This window comes from Callithrix jacchus, chromosome 6 (assembly GCF_049354715.1).
Source record: "Callithrix jacchus isolate 240 chromosome 6, calJac240_pri, whole genome shotgun sequence".
NCBI classification, from domain to species: domain Eukaryota; kingdom Metazoa; phylum Chordata; class Mammalia; order Primates; family Cebidae; genus Callithrix; species Callithrix jacchus.
Window position 1 is genome coordinate 38,520,671 of NC_133507.1, and position 26,194 is coordinate 38,546,864.

Genomic DNA, 26,194 nt, shown 5'->3' on the forward strand with positions numbered 1-26,194 from the left:
AAGAGAAGAGAGAAAAACAGCTTGGGAGAAAAGGTGCACTTTAGTTCTGGCTGGCCTGCACCGCTGTGGCTTGGAGCACCACTCCAGTTCCCCACAGCCCCGCCTGGCTGCAACTCCTTCTTAAAGAGACAGGACAGAAAGCAAGTGAGAAGGGTCCAATATTTTCACTTAACCCTCCAAAATCTTTCCCTTCTTGTTTTTTTTTTTTTTTTTTGAGACGGAGTTTCGCTCTTGTTACCCAGGCTGGAGTGCAATGGCACGATCTCGGCTCACCACAACCTCTGCCTCCTGGGTTCGGGCAATTCTCCTGCCTCAGCCTGCTGAGTAGCTGGGATTACAGGTACACGCCACCGTGCCCAGCTAATTTTTTTGTATTTTTAGTAGAGATGGGGTTTTACTATGTTGACCAGGATGGTCTCGATCTCTTGACCTTGTGATCCACCTTCCTCGGCCTCCCAAAGTGCTGGGATTACAGGCTTGAGGCACCACGCCCGGCCTCCCTTTTTACACTTCACTCCTTTTGCCCCATGTTGGGCACCAATTCTGTAACTGGGTTTTTTTTCTTGGATGTTGTGGGTTCTTGGCCTCCAACCTCTTAAAGAATAAGCAGTGGGGCAGCTTCACCTGCACCTTATGCTTGCAAAGTAAAATTTTGGACCCAAAACAGTGTTGCAGAAAGGTGATTTTATTTAGGTAGAGAAAAGAGAAGGTAAGGAGAAGAGAAAGGCTTCTACTGAAGAGTATGGAAGGGAATTCCAGAGGGGAAATCCTGGAGGGAGCTCCCACCAAGTGGGAGGGGATTCCAGAAAGTTGGAAATCCGTCGCAGGTGAGGGAGCATGGACTTTTATCTTGGGAGAAACCTCCACCTTCTCCAAGACTCTGGGCCAATGAAAAGAGTTCCTTAGAACTTCCACTGGAGTGATTGACTTTTAGTCCCCCCCCCCCCCAACCCCGCTCCCGTGAAATTCAAACATAAACGGTTGAATCTCCTGGATAGAGAGAGATGGGAGGGGGTCATGGTGCTGGGAAATTCTTGCCCTTAAAGCTACACCTGCTCATGGACCAGGAAAGAGAACACATTCCCTCAATATGACAGAGGAAAAGTGCCCTTCTAATCACATCATATCAGGGAGTATTTGTAAGTTTTGACAAATGCATCAGGGAGTATTTGATATAGACATGAAGTCATTGGTAATGCTAACTTTTATCCCTTTGTACCATTTATTGGTTTTTCAGTATAAAGTTACCATTTTCCCCTTTCATGTTCTGCTCGTTGAAAGCAAGTCAGTAAGTCCAGCCCACATTCAAAAGGTGAGGGGACCAAGCTGTGTCTCTTGGAAGGGAGATAACTACATATGTCATTTAGAATTCTGTAAGGAAGATTATCTCTTCTTCTCCATTTATTTGTTCTGTGGACTCATGGATATTTATTCTTTGGGCTGTCATCTAATATCAAATTATTGATTTCTTCATTGTTCCAGTTCTGGCCATTAGGAATTTCTTATTTTGGCTTCTGTATTTCTTTCACATGACCCCATTCTTTTAATTTTTTTTTTTTTAACATTTCCTTTCTGGTGCTGCAAGGTGTGCTCTGGACTCATTTTGTGTTTTCCTTGTCTTAATGCTGGAATTAGCCATTTCTCTAAGGAACCCTGGTTGCCTTTATTGGAGAATTGCACTTGGAAATCAATTTCTAGGCTCTGGGAGTGCTCTTTGCTTCTGGGTTTCATGGCTTTCTCTCAGAGAATAGAGCTAGGGTAATGCACGTATGTGTAGTAGAATACATGTGCACTATGTACTAACCCATGTATTCATACATATCTGTAATTGTTTCTGTACTTATTCTGTCTAAGTGTATTAAACTAAAGATGAATTCATAGTGATGTCTTTGTCTTTAGTCCAGTACCATAGAGCAGGGATCATTCTATCTTTCCTTCTTGTTCTATCTGTAACTCTCCTCCTGACAGTGAGAGCCAGGCTTCCTTACTCACTTAAACCTAGTATATGCAAAGCAATTACAGAATTGTTACCTGCTCTCCACTACCATGAGAAGCAGTGTTGATAGAGTACACTGTTGATGTATGGTTCCTTTGTTATCATCATTACAATTTTCAGTCATTTCACTGATTTCCAACGTTAATTAACTCCCTCATCACTATAGTCATTGAGGTTATGTCATAATGTGTAATTCAGTTCGGTTCTGAGAAAGAAAAAATAAAATCCTGGTTCCCCCAAACAACTAGAACCCCCTTCTCAGCCAGGGGGACCCCAGAGAAAGCTTAAAAAGTGTGGATTCCTGCCAAGATGGAATGGGAGCTTGGACACACCTTGTTATACCTCCTCCCTCACTAGCCACCATTAGGCTTTCTTCCCTAAGAGTTAAACAGAAACCAGCCTTTTCCCCTGCTGATTTCAAGCAACCACCAGACTGTTGTTCCTTCTTTTTGCAATTTTGACACAGCAACTGACCAGCATTCCTTCCTTATAAGAACACTGATCATGGAGTGGTTCTGGCCAGTCTATGGAGGCTGCACACAGTGGGCCTCCATTTCCTTTGCTTCAGCTTTTGATGTATAGGACCTAATTGTGATACATTCCATTGTTAAGTCTCCACCCAAGAGTAACATGGCCATGTATGCTGCATACATGTTAGCTTACTATACATACACGTGCCTTCTGTTCATGAATATTCAAAGCTCTTCCTGTAACCTCTTGAATATATTTACATAGCCAACCAGTTCAGCATAAATTCCTATTTCATTTTTCCCTCACTAGATGTGGTTGCTCATGGCTTCTGTCAGAGGCTATGCTTCCTAGCCTGTGGGTTGGTCAGCCTGCAGGCTGTAGCTGTTTATGAGAAGTAAAGCTCTCTTTTTCAAATTTATGAATCTCCTGATTCTTCGGTTAACAGTTCATTTGTCATAGTCTGTATTCCATATTGGAATCCCCTGATATCCAGCCTATTTTTTTTTTCTTTTTAAAAGATAGCTCATGCTATGGTTTGAATGTATATATCCCTCCAAAATTCTTATGTTGGAGCCTAATACTGAATGTGATGGTATTAAGAGGTGGGGCTTTTCGGGAAGTGATACCTCATGAGCACCCCACCCTTGTGGGATTAGTGCTCTTATAAAAGAGATTAAAGGGAGTGCATTAGACTTTTTTGCCCTTTTCCTTCCTTGCACCGTGTGCTGACACATAGAACTCATGAAAAATAGGGCCTCACCAGGCACTGAATCTTGAACTCCCTAACCTCTATAACTGTTAGAAATAAATGTCTGTTCTTTATAAATTACCCAGTTTAGGGCATTTTGCTGTAGCAGCAGGAATGGACTAAGATAGTTGGTGTATGTTGGAAACAGGTTTATGATGTCGGGAAAAATCCATACTGAGAGAGTGGATCACTCAGCAAGGCTAGTTTACTTCCTGCAGGAAGGGTGCAACTTGCCAGCAGTCTTGCCACGAGATCACACCTGAGCAAAGGAGACAGGGACATTTATAACTTTCATAACCTGATGCAATCACCCTACTGCTGTGTCCACTTTATATTTGCCAGAATGGGACCTCACATTCTATGCTTGAGCCAATGGGTTAAAAACTTGAAAATTTCCTGAACAGATAAGGGGAAGATGGGGAAGTAGACAAGGAGAGGAAGCTAGTCAGGAGAAGGTCTGGAGGTTTTCCAAATAAGGAATGGCATACACCAGGGTTTGGAGCTTGCCCAGTTCTGTTCAGACATGCCAGAGCAAGTCAAGGTAGCTGATTTAGAGAATATATACATGGGTGTATGCTTATGCTAATAGTGGATAATGGCCACAGAGCAAGAGATTGTAACTCCTTCTCATAATGTAGTCTAAGATATAAACTTTGAAGAAGAACTTTCACATCTCACAGTGTACATTAAAGTTTGCTCTTTGTGATGTACATTTCTGTGAGTTTTGACACATTTATAAATCATGTGCTCATCACCCCAATACCATGCAGAGGAGTTCCATTGCCCTAAAATTTTCCATGCTTTCCTTTTGTAGTCAGCCATTTCTTCTTCCCCCAACTCCTTCTCCCTCCTCTGGAGATAGAGATTGACTGTGTTTTAAAATTTTCCTTTTCTTTTGTCCCCAGTTCCTTTTCTTCAGCTGTTGTTGGCAAACACTAAGGTCCTTAGGCTATGGTTTTGAAGTACTTTCCCTTGAGATGAAGACTTATTTAGTAGGTCTCTATTTCCTTTCCCCACTGGAATGAGACTTCATCAGAGCCCTGGGGCTACAAGCTTGAAGTTTTCTTTCCCCTCTCTGCAGATAAAGCCTGTCATTCTATATGGGAGATAAAGGGAAAGGATTTAGCAGTGACTGCCATTTCCCTCCTGAGCCAGCACGCCGGCTCCAGATTTCCATAGGAAAGCCTGGTTGGGTTCCACATGGAAAGGTCAGCAAGAGAGTGGGAACCCCCCATGACTGAGACCCCAGGAGCTTTGAACCCTCACACTTGATCTTTAGCAGTTTATCAACATTTTTAGTTAATCTTTCTTATGGCTTATGCCCCTGGTTAGCAAAGATTCTGGTTCAGAAGCCTCAAGATTCTTAATCTCTCCAATTGCTCTTATAGTTACATCCCTATTGTAAAACCTAAGGTTGGTTTTTGAGGTAATTTTCAGACCCTTCATTCCTTTGCCTGCAACCTCAGTTTTCTTAGTTTACCGAAAGTCATTAATTTGCAGTCCAGTTTTTTTCTTGTTATAAGGTCTGAAGGAACATCTTCCTAGCTCTCAACATCTCTGAGCTGAAACAAAATATTAGAGTTTTAAATGATTGCCCTGGTTTTGGGTAATAATTTACATAAGTTCAATGAACATAGTTACAAAAAAAATTTGTTTTTGTTAACTGGCAAATCCAACTAGGTTCCCGGAAAAAAATTATGAAGAGAGATAAAAAAGTATTAGTAGCTTTGTATAATATGAAAACTTTCATAATTTAGAATGATGTATGTTGGAAACAGGTTTATAAGTTTGGGAAAAACCCAAATCGACACAATGGATTACTCAGCAAGGCTAGTTCACTTCCTGCAGGAACAGTGCAACTTGCAGGCAGTCTTGACATGAGAGCACACCTGAACAAGGGAGACAGGGACATTTATAACTTTCATAACCTGATTCAATCACCTTACTGCTGTGTCCAGTTTCCATTTGTTGGAACAGGACCTCACATTCTAGGCTTGACCAGATTGGCTAAAAAACCTGGAAATTTCCCAAATAGATAAGGAGAAAGAAGATGAGGAAGAAGAGGAAGCTAGTCAGGAGAAGGTCAGGAGTGTTTCCAAATAAGGAATGGCATGCACCAGGGTTTGGAGCTTTCCCAGTGAGACATTGACCACCTGCAGAAGTCTGGCCTGCAGATCCTGACTCGATGGATAAATGAATGAATGTACTCTTACACCATTACAGTGATTCAAGTGGGCTAGGGATGGTCATCGGCTGCTTTCAGAGGGCAGAATGCAGCCAATTGACCAAGACCCTCTGTCCATCCACACATTTATTCTGTCAAGATTTTACAACAGAGGTTTTAAGTCAGCACACTTGTGGATAATCAACATGGTTAAAAGAGTGGTCTTATGAATGATAAAAACCTTAGGGCCCAGAGTAAACACTGTTAATAGGTAACTCCCCTTTGATCTACCCAAGAGGGCCATCCAGCACAAAGTTTACGTGAGGAAACAGAGTAGAGACAAAGGGATGTGGGGTAAACAGACTTAAACTGGGAAAGCCTCTTATCTTCCCTATCTTTTCTTTAATGTGTACCTCCCACTTTCAGCCTGTCCCAGTAAAACCTTTTGGCCTTCCAAAAGGTTTGAGACTATAATCTGTAACTTTCCATAATATTTTCCGTAATAATTTGCCAGCCACCCCAAGTGAATTCCAACAGCACATTTCTGTTCAGACATGCCGAGTCAAGGTAGCTGATTTAAGACATAGCTGATTTAGAGAATATATATACATGGGTATATGTTTATGTTAATAGTGGATAATGGCCATAGAGCAAGAGATTATAAATCCTTATAATGTAGTCTAAGATATAAACTTTGAAGAACTTTCACATCTCCCACAATGTAGTTATCTGAAAAATGCAGCTTTATTAGTCTATCATCTGTCTTCTCATATGAGTTAGAGGGTTTAATCAGGGAAGTGTTATAGGTGTTATTAAGAAATAAATTTGGGCAGGTAGAGAGGAAAAGGGGTCCTTGGAAAGTTTTCCTTTCTTTTAAAGCAGCTCCAGAAACGTTTCTTGTCTAGCAGGAAAGCCCTGGCTCTTAGAGCCCGGCAGGCAATATTTGATATGCATATGCTAGCCATTAGAAACTGGGTCCACCCAAACATGGCAATTCCTACCATTGTCCTCTTGCCCTTGCCCCAACATGTGCCTCCACATATCTCCATGTGTAGAACATCATGTTACCCTGCATTTGCATATTAAAAGGCTAGGGTGAGAGGACCAGTATTTTCGAGGGCTCTGTGAGTGACACACCTGGTCAAACCAATCCCCTGAGCCCTATGCAAATCAGACACCACCTCCTTCAGTCTACTCATATAAGCAGCTACTTTTCCATGGCACATAGGTTCTCCTCTCTTGGCTTTGGAACCCCGCCCCAACCCCCCCATCTCTATACAGGAGAGCATCTCCTTTCTTTCTTCTCTCTTCTTTCTTGCCTGTTCAACTCTCCACTCTGAAAACCACTCCACATGTGTCCGTGTTGTCTTACCTAATTCTGCGTGAGACAAGAGCCATGAGAGCATACCCGTCTCTCTTTTTTTTTTCTATGAAACGTTTATTGCCTTTGAAACCTCCAGAAACATGCCAGAAAATCTCAAGACAGGGATGGGGCGGCGGGGGAAGACAATAAAGAGTAATAAAAAAAATCCAAATGAAACAAATCAACATATGAAAAAAAATCCTGCTGCTATCTTCAGCCATCAGATAGAACACCAACCTCAAATTAAATAGATCTGTTTTGCAGAAATCCTTACGAAATAACAGAAAACAAAACCAAAAATTATAAATTTTATTTTATTTATTTACTTTTTTTGTTATTCATTAAGCGTTTATTAAATACCTCCCTAAAGGTTCCAGATACCACTAGAACCTTTAGTTGGTACTGAGATGTATATGCAAGAATGGCACATATCAAAATATCTGCTCATTGGTTCAGATCCAACATAATTTTTTCTTGAACCAGAACCTCATATTAACTCTGAAAACCACTCCACATGTGTCCATGTTGTCTTACCTAATTCAGCATGAGACAAGAGCCCTGGTGTTCCTACAGTCATCCAAGCTGTATCATTTTGGTGCATGGGCTGGGAAGGGAAATTGATTCATCAGACTGCTGAATATGGAGCAGATCTCAACTTTAAATCTGTCCTTTAATCTCAAGGCTCTGTTTCAGCTACCCTGTCACCAGACTTTCTTTCCCTTTCTATCCGCATCCTCTTACTCTTTCTCTACGTGAAATGTGCAAGGATTTTTATAGACAAGGAACAGTGTTTTCCTCTTTCTCCCATGGTGAGGTTACTTGCTACCTCTTTTCTGATGAGCACGTAGCATTTCTAAGCTAACAGCATCACCTCGTGAAAGTAAAACAGGCTCTAGGCCTCTTCTGGGAAAGGTTTCTGCCTTTAGCAGTTAGGAGTAAGATGTCCTCCTTAGCCAAATTTTAGTCTCGATATTGTCCCACTGGAAGGAAAGTGGCCATTCGGTTCCTATGTTCCTTTAAGGCATCTATTCTATCTCCTATTAAGACAGTACTTAGTGAGAGAATTTTAAGTCTGGACATTAACCGAAACCATTTTTCTACGGGTAAATGCTTTAGCATGGGCCATAATAGCAGGATATAGAGTTCAATCTAGCATGCCCCCTCCCTTAAGGGGCCCTTGCCCAATTCTGTGACTTTTCTTGAAATACATTTTTTTTGGAAGGCACACAGGCCACACAAGTCTAGGAGGTCAAAGGGAAATAAAAGGCAGAGGACGAAGACCGCTTGGGGACAGTGGGACTAAGGCCCAAAGGTTGACTTCCTCTGGTGCCATGGCTTGGAGGGTCAGGCCTGCAGTCATGAGCAGCACATTTAAATGGGTGCCAGGAATCCAGGAACCACAGAAATAGTTGGGGGATGCCTTCTACTGTTTTCATCTCCTTCCTGGATCACATACTGAAAGGAAGGAGACAAAAAAGATGCTTTTATTCTCATTTCTCTTTCTTTTTATCTTTTTTTTTTTTTCTGAGATGGAGTTTTGCTCTTGTTACCCAGGCTGGAGTGCAATGGTGCGATCTCGGCTCACTGCAACCTCTGCCTCCTGGGTTCAAGCAATTCTCGTGCCTCAGCCTCCTGAGTAGCTGGGATTACAGGCACACACCATCATGCCCAGCTAATTTTTGTATTTTTAGTTGAGACGGGGTTTCACCTTGTTGACCAAGATGGTCTCGATCTCTTGACCTTGTGATCCACCCACCTCGGCCTCCCAAAGTGCTGGGATTATAGGAGTGAGCCGCTGTGCCCGGCCTCTCATTTCTCTTTCTGAATGGGTAACAGATCATCTTTAACATGCACTCCCCTGGAGTGTATTTCGAAGCACTGGGACTCCTTCAACTTGAAACTTTGAAGAAAAAGTGTCTTATTTTCTTTTGCACAAGGATATGGCCTTTTTACTAGACCTTTGCCAGTGTTGCAAGATCAACCCAGCTCTTGTAGCAACCATATTGGGCAGGCCCAGGGAAAATAGTTCCCCGACATTAAAAAAGTAACTTTCAGGGAAAGATCATCTGAGTGTCCCCCTTATTTTGGGCCCCTTCAAGTTCCCTTCTCATTGCAGGACCTTAGGCAAAGTAAAGGGAGACAGGCCCATTTTCTGACAACCCTGATAGGTATATAGAAGCTTTCCAAAATTTAACTCAGGTATTTGATCTCTCATGGAGGAATAACATTCATAAGCCAAACCCTAACTGCAGCTAAAATACGCAGTTCTGCAAGCAAAAGAAAATTTTGGAGATTAGCAATATGTCTCCTATCGTAGGCTAAAAGGGAGGAGAGAAAATAAGGAAGGCAAAGAAATAGGGGAAACACCGTTCCCAATAGGAAAAGAGGCAATACCTCTTGACAACACTAATCAGAACGCCTTTCTGTGGTGTTTTTCCTCCTTTTGTGGTTTAAAATGGCTTATATCTCTTTTATAATTTTTTTCCAACCTGGGATAAGTTAATTTTCCAAACCTTAAAATGGTTGGCTTAGAGTTACGGTAGGGGGAAGGGAACCCGGAAGCCTGATACACCGGCAAAAGGGTAAAAGTATCTTACCAGTGGAGCTTTTGGCTTTTCTCTTCCTGTGTAAACCAGTAAAAGGGATAAGATCATTGTTTATATTCTCTGTAAATTTATAATTAATTAAAAAGGATTTGTGAGGTTGGCCTTAAGCTGTAAACAATCTGGTGTGCTTTGTACGTCTTTATGGTTCTGTTAAAGAAAAGGTATCTTAGGTTAGGATGTAGGCCCAGGACCCCATAAGCTTGCTGTTCAAGCCAGCCCAATAAAGTGGTCAGTAGGCCAAAATCTTGTAGCCTCCAGCTGCATGACTCCTAACCCATGGTTTCTAATCTTAGAGCTAGTTTCTTGGTCTGCTCTCCAGGCAAGAGGGAAGTATTTGGGAGTAGATAGTGTAGAGATTCTATCATGCATTTCATTGCAAGGCAACCCAAAGCCAATTGGCTTATTTTGTAATTAGCCCATCCCCCACAGGAATCTCAACTCTTAGTGGGGGTGAGGATGTTTCCATATCTTTCGTGTGGCCAGGAGCATGCTTCTCTGATTTATAGCTACTGTTAGCCATCCCCTACAGTGTATTTTCTACCTAGTTATTATACACCAAATCTCTCTCATAATGTGAAGTAAGGGGCTGTCATCATCTTTGTTTTAGACTATACACTGTAAATCAGGTTTCTCCCAAAGTTGGTTCAGCTTATGCCTAGTGATGGGCAAGGACAGCTTGGGAGCTGGAAACAAAATGAAGTTGTTTGGGTTGGATTTCTTCCACTGTCTCAGTCATAATATTGCAATAACCATTTCAAAAACTGCTTATCACCCCTTTAACAATACCTTGTATTTTTTAAAGTAAGTCATAACCTGATTAAGGCTTGTTGCCTTCACCTGTGAGGTTACCTTTTGTAACTTTCAAAAGTCAAAAATCTTAACTGCTTGGCCTGGCTAAAGTTAAGTAACAAGGGATTTAAATGGATTTTCTTAAAGAGTCCTCAGCTTAATTCAGAGTGGATATTCAAGTTATAGGTATATATAAAAGCCTCTTCTCAGTTGACTGAATTATTTTTCTCCATTTTTTGTCTTAACCAATCTTAATGCACTCATGAGAGGCCCTAAGATAACTTCTGATAGCATAGGACTCCTTGGGAGAAACAGAGGAGGTGCCACAAACCATTTTGGGAAAGGAAAACAAAAAACCCTCTGTTTCCTCTTGTAACCTCCAAAATTAAAAGCAAAGTTTTCCCTCTCAAGATCAAAGGCTCTGTTCTGTTATGCATTGGGTCATCTACCGTTTTAAATTTGGGGGTATCAAATTACTTCACATTATGAGAGAGATTTGGTGTGTAATAACTAGGTAGAAAATACACTGTAGGGGATGGCTAACAGTAGTATAAATCAGAGAAGCATGCTCTTGGCCACTGAAAGATATGGAAACATCCTCACCCCCACTAAGCGTTGAGACTCCTTTGGGGAATGGGCTAATTACAAAAGACGCCAATTGGCTTTTTTGCCTTGCAATGAAATGCATGATAGGAGCACTACACTATCTACTCCCATAATATCTATATGGTCTTTCATAAATTGAGCATGGAATAACAGCATAGCAGGTAGGTCTTAAGTCACTAATCTGCCCCTTAGTTAAAAAAAAAAGGGGTTATAAAGTAAAGCACTCCTCAGCAAATGCAAAACAGCTGAAATCATAACAAACCGTCTCTCAGACCATAGTGCAATCAAGTTAGAACTCAGAACTCAGAAACTAACCCAGAACCACACAGCTTCATGGAAACTGAACAACTGGCTCTTGAATGTTGACTGGATAAAGAATGAAATGAAGGCAGAAATAAGAAGTTCTTCGAAACCAATGAGAACGAAGACACAACATGCCAGAATCTCTGGGACACATTTAAAGCAGTCTCTAGAGGAAAATATACAGCAATAAGTGCCCATATGAGAAGAGTGGAGAGATCCAAAATTGACACCCTATCGTCAGAATTGAAAGAGCTAGAGGAGAAAGATAAAAAAACTCAAAACCTAGCAGAAGACAAGAAATAACTAAGATCAGAGCTGAACTGAAGGAGATAGAGACACGAAAAACCCTTCAAAAAAATCAATAAATCCAAGAGCTGGTTTTTTGAAAAGATCAATAGAATAGAAAGACCACTAGCCAGACTGATAAAAAAGAAAAGAGAGAACAACCAAATAGATGCAATAAAAAATGATAAAGGGGAAATCACCACAGATTCCACAGAAATTCAAGCCATCATCAGAGAATATTACAAACAACTGTATGCACATAAACTAGTAAACCTGGAAGAAATGGATAAATTCCTGGACTCCTGTGTCCTCCCAAGCCTAAACCAGGAGGAAGCGGAAACTGTGAATAGATCAATAACAAGGTCTGAAGTTGAGGCAGCAATTAAGAGCCTACCACACAAAGCCCAGGTCCAGATGGGTTCACAGCCGAATTCTACCAGACACGCAAAGAGGAGCTGGTACCATTCCTTCTGAAACTATTCCAAATAGTCCAAAAAGAGGGAATCCTTCCCAAATCATTTTATGAGACCAACATCATCCTGTTACCAAAACCCGGCAGAGACCCAACAAGAAAAGAAAATTTCAGGCCAATATCCATGATGAACATAGATGCAAAAATCTTCAATAAAATACTGGCAAGCCGATTGCAACAGCAAATCAAAAAACTTATCCACCATGATCAAGCAGGATTCATCCCGGGGATGCAAGGCTGGTTCAACATACGCAAGTCTATAAACGTAATTCACCACGTAAACAGAACCATAAACAAAAACCACATGATTATCTCAATTGACGCAGAGAAGGCATTCGACAAAATTCAACAGCCCTTTATGCTAAAAACCCTCAATAAACTCAGTATCGATGGAATGTATCTCAAAGTAATAAAAGCTATTTACGACAAACCAACAGCCAATATCATACTGAATGGGCAAAAACTGGAAGCATTCCCTTTGGAATCTGGCACTAGACAAGGATGCCCTCTTTCACCGCTCCTATTCAATATAGTACTGGAAGTTCTAGCCAGAGCAATCAGGCAAGAAAAAGAAATAAAGGGTATTCAAACAGGAAAGGTGGAAGCCAAATTGTCTCTATTTGCAGATTACATGATAGTATACCTTGAAGACCCCATCGCCTCAGCTCAAAAACTCCTGAAACTGATAAGCAACTTCAGCAAAGTCTCAGGATATAAAATCAATGTGCAAAAATCACAAGCATTCGTCTACACCAATAACAGACTTAAAGAAAGCAAAATCAAGAACGAACTGCCATTTACAATCACTACAAAAAGAATAAAATATCTAGGAATACAACTCACAAGGAACATAAGGGACCTCTTCAAGGAAAACTGCAAACCACTGCTCAACAAAATAAGAGAGGACACAAACAGATGGAGAAACATTCCATGTTCATGGTTAGAAAGAATCAATATTGGGAAAATGGCTATACTGCCCAAAGTAATTTACAGAATCAACGCTATCCCCATCAAGCTACCATTGACTTTCTTCACAGAACTGGAAAAAACCACCATGAACTTCATATGGAACCAAAAGAGAGCCCGTATAGCCAAGTCAATTCTAAGCAAAAAGAACACAGTGGGGGGCATCACACTACCAGATTTCAAACTATACTACAAGGCTATAGTAATCAAAACAGCATGGTACTGGTACCAAAACAGAGATATAGACCAATGGAACAAAACAGAGGCATCGGAGGCAACACAACATATCTACAACTATACAATCTTTGATAAACCTGACAAAAACAAGCAATGGGGAAAGGATTCCCTGTTTAATAAATGGTGTTGGGAAAACTGGCTAGCCATGTGCAGAAAGCAGAAACTGGACCCCTTCCTGACACCTTACACTAAAATTAACTCCAGATGGATTAAAGACTTAAACATAAGACCTGGCACTATAAAAACCCTAGAAGAAAATCTAGGCAAAACCATCTAGGACATAGGAGTAGGCAAGGACTTCATTAACAAAACACCAAAAGCATTGGCAACAAAAGCCAAAATAGACAAAGGGGACCTAATCAAACTCCACAGTGTCTGCACGGCAAAAGAAGCAGTCACTAGAGTGAATCGGCAACCAACAGAATGGGAAAAAATTTTTGCAGTTCACCCATCTGACAAAGGGCTGATATCCAGAATTTACAAAGAACTCAAACAGATTTTCAGGAAAAAAACAAGCCCATTCAAAAGTGGGCAAAGGATATGAACAGACACTTTACAAAAGGAGACATACTTGAGGCCAAAAAACATATGAAAAAATGCTCATCATCACTGGTCATTAGAGAGATGCAAACCAAAACCACGTTGAGATACCATCTCCCACCAGTTAGAATGGTGATCATTAAAAAATCTGGAGACAACAGATGCTGGAGAGGATGTGGAGAAATAGGAACACTTTTACACTGTTGGTGGGAGTGTAAATTAGTTCAACCATTGTGGAAGACAGTGTGGCAATTCCTCAAGGACTTAGAAATAGAAATTCCATTTGACCCAGCAATCCCATTACTGGGTATATATCCAAAGGACTATAAATCGTTCTCCTATAAGGACACATGCACACGAATGTTCATTGCAGCACTGTTTACAATAGCAAAGACCTGGAACCAACCCCAAATGCCCATCAATGATAGACTGGATTGGGAAAATGTGGCACATATACACCATGGAATATTATGCAGCAATCAAAAATGATGAGTTCGTGTTGTTTGTAGGGACATGGATGAATCTGGAGAACATCATTCTCAGCAAACTGACACAAGAACAGAAAATGAAATACCGCATATTCTAACTTATAGGTGGGTAATGAAAAATGAGAACACATGGACACAGGGAAGGGAGTACTAAACACTGGGGTCTATTGGGGGAATAGGGGAGCTAGGGAGGGATAGCCTGGGGAGAAATGCCAAATGTGGGTGAAGGGGAGGAAGGCAGCAAAACACACTGCCATGTGTGTACCTATGCAACTGTCTTGCACGTTCTGCACATGTACCCCAAAACCTAAAATGCAATAAGAAAAAAAAAAGGTTATAAAAGATTTGTGAACATTTTACCTCATGGTCAAATTGGTTAAGATTAGATGGAATGATCTATATATGGTTTTATTTAAACAAATCAGGGTTAACATTGACAAACTAATGCAAGGATAAAATTTGGCTTTGAACAGGATTTTTATGTCATAGTAAAAGCTAATAAAAGGTTTTTGCCTTTTGAGTCATCATTTTGGCAAAATAATTTATGGAAATCTGGAAATTGTCCTTTGTGATGGCTGGTTTTTTGGCTGGTTCAGAGGGCCCCTGAAACATTCAGAAAAAGGTAAACAGGATTATTTGACGTGTTTGGTCACATGAGATTGCCAAAATGATGTCCAGTCTTTTTTAAGTTATATTTTGGTGAGTAATACTAATATATGTTAATGATCTATAAGGTTTCATTTAAACAAATTGGGGTTAACATTAATAAACTACTGCAAGGGTAAAATTTGGCTTTGAACAGGATTTTCATGTCATAGCAAAGACTAAGGAATTGTTTTTGCCTTTTGGGTCATTTTGGCAAAATAAATAATTTATGGCAATCTGGAATTCTGTTTCATAACATCAAGTGTTCTAAACCTCTAACATTTAACAGGTGTCCCACAATCAAACTTCAAGTTTCAAAATTGTCCTTCCTAGTGCCTGGGGTTTTTGGGTGGTTCAGAGGGTACCTGAGACATTCAGAAAAGAGATAAACAAGATTATTTGACATGTTTAGTCACACGAGATTGCCAAAATGATTTCCAATCTTCTTTTAAGTTATATCTTGGTAACATATTAGTTAATACTAATATATGTTCCAAAATTGTATGGGATTTCTAAAATTCTAATGTCTAAGTATATGCTGTCAATCATAATTAAGGGTAAAGTTATTGTAAACCACAAAGATAAATAAACTTTGTTAGTCATGTTTTCAACTATAACTATTCTGGAAATTTTGTCATTCACAGGCAATTGTTACCTGCTTTGTTCCTTCTCAAAAGGGGGTTTATAATCAAGCTATATTAAGGAATTTAACAGATGCTCTCAAATACAGGTTTTTAATAGCTTTGAAGATTGTAATATTGGAATAGAGAAAACTTACGGGACTAATACAGAACTGACATGTTCACAAATATCAAGCAAAACAAGAGTTAACTAAGTGGACTGCACTCAGAAAGTTAGAGCAAGCCTCTTAACTTTTGCTTCGAATATTGCCAATCCTTGTTTTGTTTTTCAGACTCAAGGAAACTTAGTTTAAACTATTTATGGCCTTTAATAATTGAGTATGGTATACTACTGTGAATAAAATTTGGAGCATGTTTATTTTTCTCTGCCTGGTTTCTCTAGAATTTGAAGACTGTCTGTGATTACTCTTAACTTACGGCAATATAGTTGTTTGCATCAGTGCAATAAGAATCCATGCTTCTTTTTCAACAGGACACAATTGGAAAAACTGGTTATTTTACTAAGGCTTTGACTGAAAGGGTGTGTTTCCCTTAGGGAATCAAGCTTGACATGCAGAGCCAATAAAAGTCCCTTGGAGAGAACTGGCCTCATACCTTGTCTACACAGTCCCCACACAGGGTTTCTAATCTGTTGTCAGTAAAGAATGTCACTTTCTTACAGATATGGGAGCTCCAAATTTATCTTGGGACCTCAGGAGAGGATCACCCAATTCACAGGTGTTTGAGAACATAAATCCATGGCTAGGTTTGGCCCTACTAGTCTTAATCTGAAATTGCTTGTGGATCAGAGTTTCATCAAAGGCAATCCAAAGGCCTATGTAGAAATAACCATTCTCGCTGCACTTTATGCAAATAATCAGGCCAAATGTAAAGTTTATTCTGTGAACAACACACATGATCCTATCATAATTTGTTTTTACCAAAAATGACTGGAGAGAGAAATTGTGCTCCAAAGCTTATCATACATTTGTCATTAATTCCTAGTGTCGATAATTGTTTTTAAGCCTTTTGCTTACATTTTAAACTAACCTGCTTATTCCTGTGAATCAAGTGGTGATCTCCTGCAGCTTGGAACTAACAAAAATATCTGAATCAATGGACTAGTTCTGGCCAATTATCCTACCAATTCTGCCAGGGAATAAAAGTGAGTAGGTTGTCCATAACCCAGAGGTTTCTGTGTTTGGGAAAATAAAACCATGGAGCTTCATAAACCCCTAAAGGGAAATTCTGTGTCTTGGCAAGTAAAATTTTAGACGAAAATTACTACACCACACTTGTGGGAATTGCTATACTCATTCTACTATTTGCAATAGAGTTACAGATACTTAAAGATCAAATCAAAATTATTGACAGGCTCAGGGAAAATGCAGGCTTCAGCGTCAAGTGGCTACAGTCCCTCTTTTAATGAATTTCAGTCGTTTTTATGGAATGCGTTAACCCCTTTATTAAGCTCTCTCTTGCTTTTATGTCTTGTATCAATATTTGGACCCTGTATACTCAATACTATAACTTGAATTGTTTCCTCTTACCTAAAAGCAATCAAACTCCAAATGGTGCTGCAAACTGAACCAGTGGCAGCACCACTGGTTGGACATGCCGTTCTTCAGAGGACCCTCAGACCGACCCCAGGAGGAGCCCTAGCTGCTGTTTCCCATTTGACACCCCTTTTCAGCCGAAACTAGCCGGAAAGAGTTGTGGCCCAAAACCCCCTAACAGCAGTTAGGGTGATATCTCCATAGAAGGGAATGTTATAGGAATTATTAAGAAATAATTTTAGATAGAGAGGAAAAGGCATCCTTGGAAAGTTTTCTTCTCTTTTATAGCAGCTCTAGAAATGTTTCTTGTTTAGCAGGAAAGCCCCTGCTCTTAGAGCTGGCAGGCAACCACTGATATGCAAATGCAGGCTATTAGAAACTAGGTCCACCCAAACGTGGCGATTCCCCCAATTGTTCTTTTGCCTTTGCCTCCACAAATGCCTGGCAACTAGGCTGCCTCCCCCTATCCCCATGTGTGTGGAACATCATGGTGCCCTGCATTTGCATATTGAAAGACTAGGGTGAGAGGACCAGTTTTTTTGCAGGCTCTGTGAGTAACATGCCTGGTCAAACCAATCCCCTGAGCCCTATGCAAATCAGACAACATCTCCTTCAGCCTACTCATATAAGCAGCTACTTTTCCATGGCACATGGGGTCTCCTCTCTGCTTTGGAGCCTCCCTCCCTCTGTTTCTGTACAGGGGAGCTGCTGCTTTCTTTTCCGTTTCTTGCCTATTAAACTCTGCTCCTAAAACCACTCCATGTGTGTTCATGTTGCTTTGTCTAATTCAGCGTGAGACAAGAACCCTGGTGTTCCTCCACTCATCTGAGCCATATTAGAAGTAGAAACACTGTGAATATTAAGGAATAAATGACTTATTATGGGAATATGATCTTCCACAGTAGTGACAAAGCTATTAAATGGTCCAGGAAGGGGAGTTGGAGGATCAAAAGAGTTACTCACTCTCCTTCCTACTCACCTGCTGGTTACAGGTGGGCAGTAGGAACTTACAAGAAAATCTGGGAGGCCAGGCACTTCCAGCTGCTGGAGTGAGACTGTGAAGTGGTAAAGGTTTTGTCTGCTGGTGGACCTGGGCAAGCTGGTTGCAGAGCACAAAAGAGGAAGGACAAGCTGGAACTTGCTGGCAGTTTCATAGAGTAATGGTCGCCGCTTCACTTCCAATTCCAACACTGATGTAGGTTAATCTTTTGACCAACTCTAATTTACAGCCATTCAGATAGACAAGTGTCTGATCTTTGACAAACCTGACTAAAAGAAGTGATGACAGAAGGATTCCTTATTCAATAAATGGTGCTGAGATAACTTGTTAGCCATATGCAGAAAATTGAAATTGAACCTCTTCCTTACACCATATACAAAAATTATGTCAAGATAGATTAAACACTTAAATGTAAAACCCAACGCTGTAAACACCCTGAAAGACAGCCTAGGCAGTATAATTCTGGACATGGGAATGGGCAAAGATTTATGACGAAGATGCCAAAAACAAATGCAACAAAAGAAAAATTGACAAATGAGATCTAATTAAAGAGTTTCTGGACAATAAAAGAAACTATCAACAAACATACAACCTACAGAATGGAAGAAAATGTTTGCAAACTATGCATCTGACAAAGGTCCAATATCCAGCATCTATAAGGAACTTAAATTTATAAGAAAAAACAACTCCATTAAAAAAATGGGCAAATTGCATGAACAGACACTTTTCAGAAGAAAATACACATGCAGCTAACCAACATATGAAAAAAAAGCTCAGTATCACTGATTGTTAGAGAAATACAAAACAAAACCATGATGAGATACCATCTTACACCAGTCAGAATGGCTATTATTATTATTATTATTTTTTGAGACAGAGTTTCGCTCTTGTTACCCAGGCTGGAGTGCAATGGCGTGATCTCGGCTCACTGCAACCTCCGCCTCCTGGGTTCAGGCAATTCTCCTTCCTCAGCCTCCTGAGTAGCTGGGATTACAGGCATGCACCACCATGCCCAGCTAATTTTTTGTATTTTTAGTAGAGACAGGGTTTCACCATGTTGACCAGGATGGTCTCGATCTGTTGACCTCGTGATCCACCCGCCTCGGCTTCCTGGCTATTATTAAAAAAAACAAAAAAGTAACATGTAGTCTGTGGCCATACCACCCTGAACATGCCTGATCTCATCTGATCTCATAAACTAAGCAGGATTGGGCCTTGTTAGTACTAGCCAGGCACAGTGGCTCACGCCTATAATCCCAGCACTTTGGAAGGCCAAGGAGGGTGGATCACAAGGTCAGGAGTTCAAGACCAGCCTGGCCAATATGGTAAAACATGTCTCTACTAAAAATACAAAAAAAAATTAGCTGGGCTTGTGCCTGTAGTCCCAGCTGCTCAGGAGGCCAAGGCGGGAGAATTGCTGAATCCTGAGAGGTGGAGGTTGCAGGGAGCTGAGATTGTGCCACTGCACTCCATCCTGGGTGACAGAGCAAGACTTCATCTCAAAAAAAAAAATAAATAAAATAACAGATGTTGGTGAGGTTGTAAAGAAAATAATATTGATGGGAATGTAAATTAGTTCCACCATTGTGGAAATAAGTGTGGTGATTTCCTCAAAGAGCTAAAAACAGAGCTATCATTTGGCCCAGCAATTTCATTACTGGATATATATCTAAATGAATATAAATTATAACACCATAAAGGCACAGGCACACGTATGTTCACTGCAGTGCTATTCACAATAGCAAAGACAGTGGAATCACCTACATGCCCATCAGTGGCAGATTGGATAAAGAAAATGTGATATACACACACGCCATGGAATACTATGCAGCCATAAAAAGGAACAAGATCCTGTTCTTTGTAGGTATGTGGAGGTTCCTGGAAGCCATCATCTTTAGCAAACTAATGCAGGAACAGAAAACCAAATGCCACATGTTCGCACTTGTAAGTGGGAGCTAAATGATGTGAACACATGGACACAAAGAGGAAAACAATAGACACTGGGGCCTAGTTGAGGGTGGAGGATGGGAGGAGGGAGAAGATCAGAAAAAAATAACTATTGGGTACTAGGCTTATATGACAGTCTGTACAACAAACCCCCATGACATGAATTTATATAACCTGCACATGTACCGCTGAACCTAAAATAAAAGTTAAAAAAATCCTTGGCAGTATTTCCTAGCTTTTAGAAAAATAAAAACCATGTGTATCTATCTGTAAAAAAAAGTGTTGTCAGACTGTTTTTCTCAGGTTCTCTGTAATGGTTTATCCTTCTACAGTACATTTGTTTACTTATACTAAACATAAGAATGTATCAGACTTGTGTGTGTATATCAGCCTTTTTGATTATTGTCAATATGATTACAAAATATATATTACTATTGCTAAAGTTTTGATTTGAATTTCTCATTAGAAAATCTCAGTGAGAAATTCAAATGAAATTGAAAAGACACAACTTTGTTATTGAATAACTGTTCCTATAACTTTAAGTGAATATAAATGATTTTTATTTTTGATAATTTTAACAAAACTTCAATATTAAATTTGCAACTTGACTTCATAAAGAAGAACTTAAACAATATATGAACATGTTGCTTAATGCAGTCAAAATATGTATTTCTGGGTTTCATTAGATTGTTTTGCTAATAAGTATGCTGTTTAGTTTTTATTGGCCTTCTCCAGTTAAAATTTTTCAATTTCACCTTTCAGTTTTACATTGCACACTGTTCCCATGCGAGGTTTTAAGTGTTGCCTTTACATAAAGGAACAAGTAAGAATGGTGGTGCCATCTTTGACAAACCTGACAAAAACAGACAATGTAGAAAGGACTCCTTATTTAATAAGTGATGCTGGGAAACCTAGCTAGCCATATGCATAAAACTGAAACTGGACCGCTTTCTTACACCTTATACAAAAATTACCTCAAGTTGGATTAAAGACTTAAATGTAAAACACCAAACCATAAAAACCCTAGAAGAAAACCTAGGCAATACCATTCAGGACATGGGCATGGGCAAAGTCTTCATGACTAAAACACCAAAAGCAATTGCAACAAAAGCCAAAATTGACATATGGGATCTAATCAAACTAAAGAGCTTCTGTACAGCAAAAGAAACTCATTAGAGTGAACAGGCAACCTACAGAATGGGAGAAAAGTTTTGCAGTCTATCCTTCTGACAAAGGGCTAATATCCAGAATCTAGAAGGAACTTAAACAGATTTACAAGAAAAAAAAATCAAGTGGAAGAAGGATATGAATAGACACTTCTCAAAAGAAGACATTTATGTGGCCAGCAAACATGAAAAAAGAACTCATTATCACTGGTCATTAGAGAAATGCAAATCAAAACCTCAGTGAGATACTATCTCTTGCCAGTTAGAATGGTGATTATTAAAAAATCAAGCAACAACAGATGCTGGTGAGGCTGTGAAGAAATAGGAACACTTTTACACTGTTGGTTAGAGTATAAATTAGTTCAACTATTGTTGAAGACGGTGTGGCAATTCCTCAAGGATCTAGAACCAGAAATGCCATTTGACCCAGCAATCCCATTACTGAGTATATACCCAAAGGATTTTAAATCATTCTATAAATACACATGCACATGAATGTTTATTGCAACACTATTTACAATAGCAAAGACTTGGAACCAACCCGCATGCCCATCAAGGATAGACTGGATAAAGAAAATGTGGCACATATACACCATGGAATACTGTGCAGCCATAAAAAAGACTGAGTTCATGTCCTTTGCAGGGACATGGATGAAGCTGGAAGCCATCATTCTCAGCAAACTAACATAGGAACAGAAAACCAAACACTGCATGCTCTCTCTGTTTAAGTGGGAGTTTGAACAGTGAAAATGCATGGACACAGGGAGGGGAATATCATGTATTGGGGCCTGTTGGGGGGTGGGGAATAGGGGAGGGATAACATTAGGACAAATACCTAATGCATTAGGGGCCTAAAACCTAGATGATGGGTTCATGGGTATAGCAAACCACCATGGTACATGTATACCTATGTAAGAAACCCGCACATTCAGCACATGTATCCCAGAACTTAGAAAAGAATGGTGGTGTCATGAGTCCTAATGGTTGAATATAGCAGAGTCCTGGGAAACCACTGTATAGTTAAAACTGTTCCTCACAGGTGTTTTATTAGTTAATACTGCAAAATACCTGAGTAGTGAGACCTGGTGGTTAAGTTATATTGTGTAAGGCCTTAAGTCAGTGTGCAGGCAACTTCTTCACAATTATTAAGTCTGTCATAATCTGGCTGCAGACTACTTATTCTGCCTATCCTCTCATCACTCATTTCCTCAACACAGTCTTTGTTCCACAAATGTTTTAACATCTTAACATTTCCAAATAGTCATTGCTTATGGCTTAGCATGTGCTGTTTCCTCTGCCTGGAATTCTCGCCTCGCCTTTTTCTTGGGATACACCAAGCCCCAACTCAAATATCACCTTTATTTTCAAGTTGACCATAGCTACGATAGTCAGAATTATTGGCCCTTTCTTCTTTGCTTTATCAGCATGTAACATAGAGTTTGACATACAGTAGTAAATTAAAAGATTTAAGAGTATTTCAGTATCCAAGAAATTCCAGACTGGGCTCTATGATAAGTCAGCTTATTCAATTAGTTGTGAAATAAAAAATGTAAAAATTTAAGAGGTGTGTGCTTTGAAATTGCTCGTCTATGTAATCTAAATAACTTTAGAAACATTAGACAAGTTTCGGAAGTTGAGCTTTGGAATTACATGATTTGCTTTGGAATTGCTTATCTATGTAATCTAAATAACTTTAGAAACTTGCCAGAAGTACCTAGTTACTCATTCCTTTGGTTATCATTAATATGTAAGGTTTGCATTTGATATGTATGTTTTGATGTTGGTTTGTGATAAAAACTTAAGAAATTTTGTCATAAAGTTATTCTTTGTTTATACAGAGAATGTCCAAGCACACAGATGCCACAGAAGTACTATTGGAAAAAAAAGGCTGTGCAGGAGTCATAACACTAAACAGACCAAAAGTGCTAAATACATTGACTCTTAATATGATTCGGCAGATTTATCCACAGCTAAAGGTTTGTAGTTTTCTTATAGCAATTATTTGGATTTTTTAAAGAAGAATATCATGATAGGACATTTCTGGTATTTTCTCCCATACAATCACATTTCCCTGGAATGTGTGTTTAGCTAAGCCCCATTGATTCTTGAGGCTTCAGTGCTTCCCCTATGGAGTTATTCTTGAGCATCCCTGGTGATAGGGAGTTCGATGCTTCCTTAGACAGATCTTTGACTTTTATGTAGCACTGATTTGTTTGCAAGTTTCTTTTTGTGTTCTGGCACTCTGTGTTTCTCTGACCTTTAAACCAGTGATACTGGCTCTGCCTCCAAGAGCATGAGTACAAATCTAATTTGCTTCCACATGATGGCCTTTTCATTTGAAGACAGCTGCTTTTAAACTGCTTGTTCTGCTTTTTCTCAGAGAAGGCCATAAAGTTTTCTATGTGAACAGCATGGGATAGTAGAAAAACAGGACTTAAAGTCAGACTGTCTGGTTTGAAACTTGGATTTCTATTTATTAACTGTGTAGGCTGGGAAAGTTAAGCTCTGTACCTCACTCTCCTCAACTCTGAAATGGAGATGATGATATGTAAAGATTAAGTGAATAGACTATGTAAGTACCTAATACATTCTGCTATGTAGATGTTGAACAAATACTAGTTTTCCCCTGGCTACCAATTCCTTAGTTCTCATTTGATGAATCTGTCTTCCATTCTTGTGTTTCTGTTTGAGATACCTTTATAATATGTCAAACATGTGATACATAGAAATAAGCCAACTGTTGCAAATTAGAGTTGGACCAGAGTGGAAGAAATTAGAAATGTTCATGTTAGAAAAATTCTCTATTAGTGTAATTAATGTACTCCAATATTGCATGAACCTTTTGGACAATCACATCTGTTCAGCTACATCTTCCTTGTGTGTTACATATTTATTCTCTAGTAGAGGTTGAACATCCTAATTCAGAACACTACAAAATTAAAAAACTCTTTAAGCATCGACATGACTCCACAAGTGGAAAGTTCCACACCTCCCTCTTGATGACTCGCAGTCAAACATGAGTGCACAACACAATGTTTATTCAGCGTCCCTAAGGGAAAATTAATTACCTTCAGGCTATATGTATAAGGTGTATATGAAACATAAAGGAATTTTGTGTTGAGACTCGGGTCCAATCCCCAAGATATCTCATAATGTGTATGCAAATATTCTAAAATCTAAAATAGTCTGAAACACTTTTGGTCCCAAGCATTTCCTGTAAGGGATACTCAACCTTAGATCTATAGATTGATAGAACCCCCGTTAAGTTTTCTTAACTAATTTTCCTTTTTGTCCATTGTTCTAGACTTTCACATTTTCATTGGCTCTTGATTCTTTCATCCTGTTTATTAGCTGTCTTTACCAAACCAAAATCAGTTGCATATTTTAATCAGTATCATAAGTGGTTTCCTTCTGTTACTTATACATTTGTGAGGAGGACAGAGAGCCCTGTATCAGCACAGTAGAAAGGTTATTGCTGTATTTATCAGCTGTCTTGGGTTGATTTTTTCTCTAAATTTATGTTTATATAACTTACTATTATTAAGCCCATACTTGTTCATCTTGCTATCAAACTTATGGCAGAGATTTCAGGTGCTGTCTTGAAATTTGGATCACTCGGTGTACTCGTCTAGCAGCCTTTTTGAAGTAGTCTCTACTTTATCTGAGAAAGGCAAATGAAGTTCATTCAATGAAGAATGGGATGAGATTAGTTCTTCTGCATATCTTATAGAAGAATATGTACTGTCACACACATATATGAATATATGATTGTATGTATATATGTGCATATGCGTGTAACTTTAATGAATTTGTATTTATAATGTGCTTATACCATCTTTTTTTTACATTTGAATAGAAGTGGGAACAAGATCCTGAAACTTTCCTGATTATTATAAAGGGAGCTGGAGGAAAGGCTTTCTGTGCTGGGGGTGATATCAGAGGTAAAAATTTTTTTGTTTCACCTGAATGCTCTTTTGCCCCACTAGAACTGATCAAGTATTGTTAAATTTTTGTAATAATTTGTAATTCGCTTAGAATTTTTTGTTATAAAGTTAATACATTCTTAACTTAGAAACAATGAATTTTAAGACTTTTTGTGGTTAGTATTAGCAAATGAGCATAGCTGATTATTTTTTTCTCACTACACCGATACCCTTTAGAAATTTAAATATGTTGTCTCTCTCTCTGAATCATCACAAAATGTCCAATTATGGTATGTGGGTCCACTTTATATTTTAGAAGAGCTTATATTAAGCAGTTCTGTTAGTCATCAAACCTGACAATCTGGCCATGTTGAGTGGCTTGCCATTCTCAAGTATGACGTGCTCTCACATGTTTCCATAACTTTTTCTATGCTTCCCACTGTTCATGATCGCAAAGCAAGTGTCTTCTATGAACTTATTTATCCTGTTACATTGTAAATATATTTTTACATGTGTTTAAACATGCTGAAATAAATAAGGGAAGCTCCCCTTATTTTTTATAATTGTTCAGGTCAGTCTGTCTCTACACATTTTTAAATGTTAAGAGAGAAGAAATGTTTGTTTTCAGGATCCGTGCCATGTGTATATCATAACCACTATAATTGTCCATATTATATATACAATATACTGAAACTTTACATTTGTATTTTGTTTCTTATGGAATTGGTAGGGTTCAGGTATGGTTTATTTCCTTGTGTTTAAATTTTGTATATTTGTTTGTTTGTATTGTATTAAGAAAACAATCTGGGCTTGTTCACCAAACTAATGTTTATGTAAACCATTGCATTAGGAATAGGAAAAAAGCTGGATTCAGGACATAATTTCAAATGCTTATTAAATTTAACTTAATTTTAAAATTGCAGTTTAATGGAAACTTTTGATTGCTTAAACTGATCTGTTAGCTGACTTGTTTTTGAATCTATTGTTTTGCCTACGACATGGATTTTTTTTTTTTTTTTTTTTGAGACAGAGCTTTGATTTTGTTGCCCAGGCTAGAGTGCGATGGTGTGATCTTGGCTCACTGCAACCACTGCCTCCCGGGTTCAAACAATTCTCCTGCCTCAGCTTTCCGAGTAGCTGGGATTACATACAGGTGCCCACCAGCATGCCCAGCTAATTTTTGTGTTTTTAGTAGTGACAGGGTTTCACCATGTTGGCCAGGCTGGTCTCAAACTCCTGACCTCAGGTGATCTGCCCGCCTTGGCCTCCCAACAACATGCATATTTTTAAAAGACTGCTTTTC

General features: G+C 39.2%; 1 protein-coding gene across 8 annotated transcripts in view; it reads left to right on the forward strand.

Annotated features, from left to right (window-relative positions):
* HIBCH (3-hydroxyisobutyryl-CoA hydrolase) overlaps positions 1–26,194 on the forward strand; it is a 146,333-nt gene that overhangs the window by 39,146 nt on the left and 80,993 nt on the right. For all 8 annotated transcript variants that reach the window (XR_013518842.1, XR_013518841.1, XR_013518843.1 and 5 more), the window contains 2 exons: positions 22,807–22,944; positions 24,825–24,909. Coding sequence is in view for 5 of the 8 variants with exons in the window: in XM_078327082.1 (XP_078183208.1) it covers positions 22,807–22,944; positions 24,825–24,909 (223 nt within the window). In the remaining 3 variants the exon portion in view is untranslated. The remainder of the gene's footprint in view (positions 1–22,806; positions 22,945–24,824; positions 24,910–26,194) is intronic.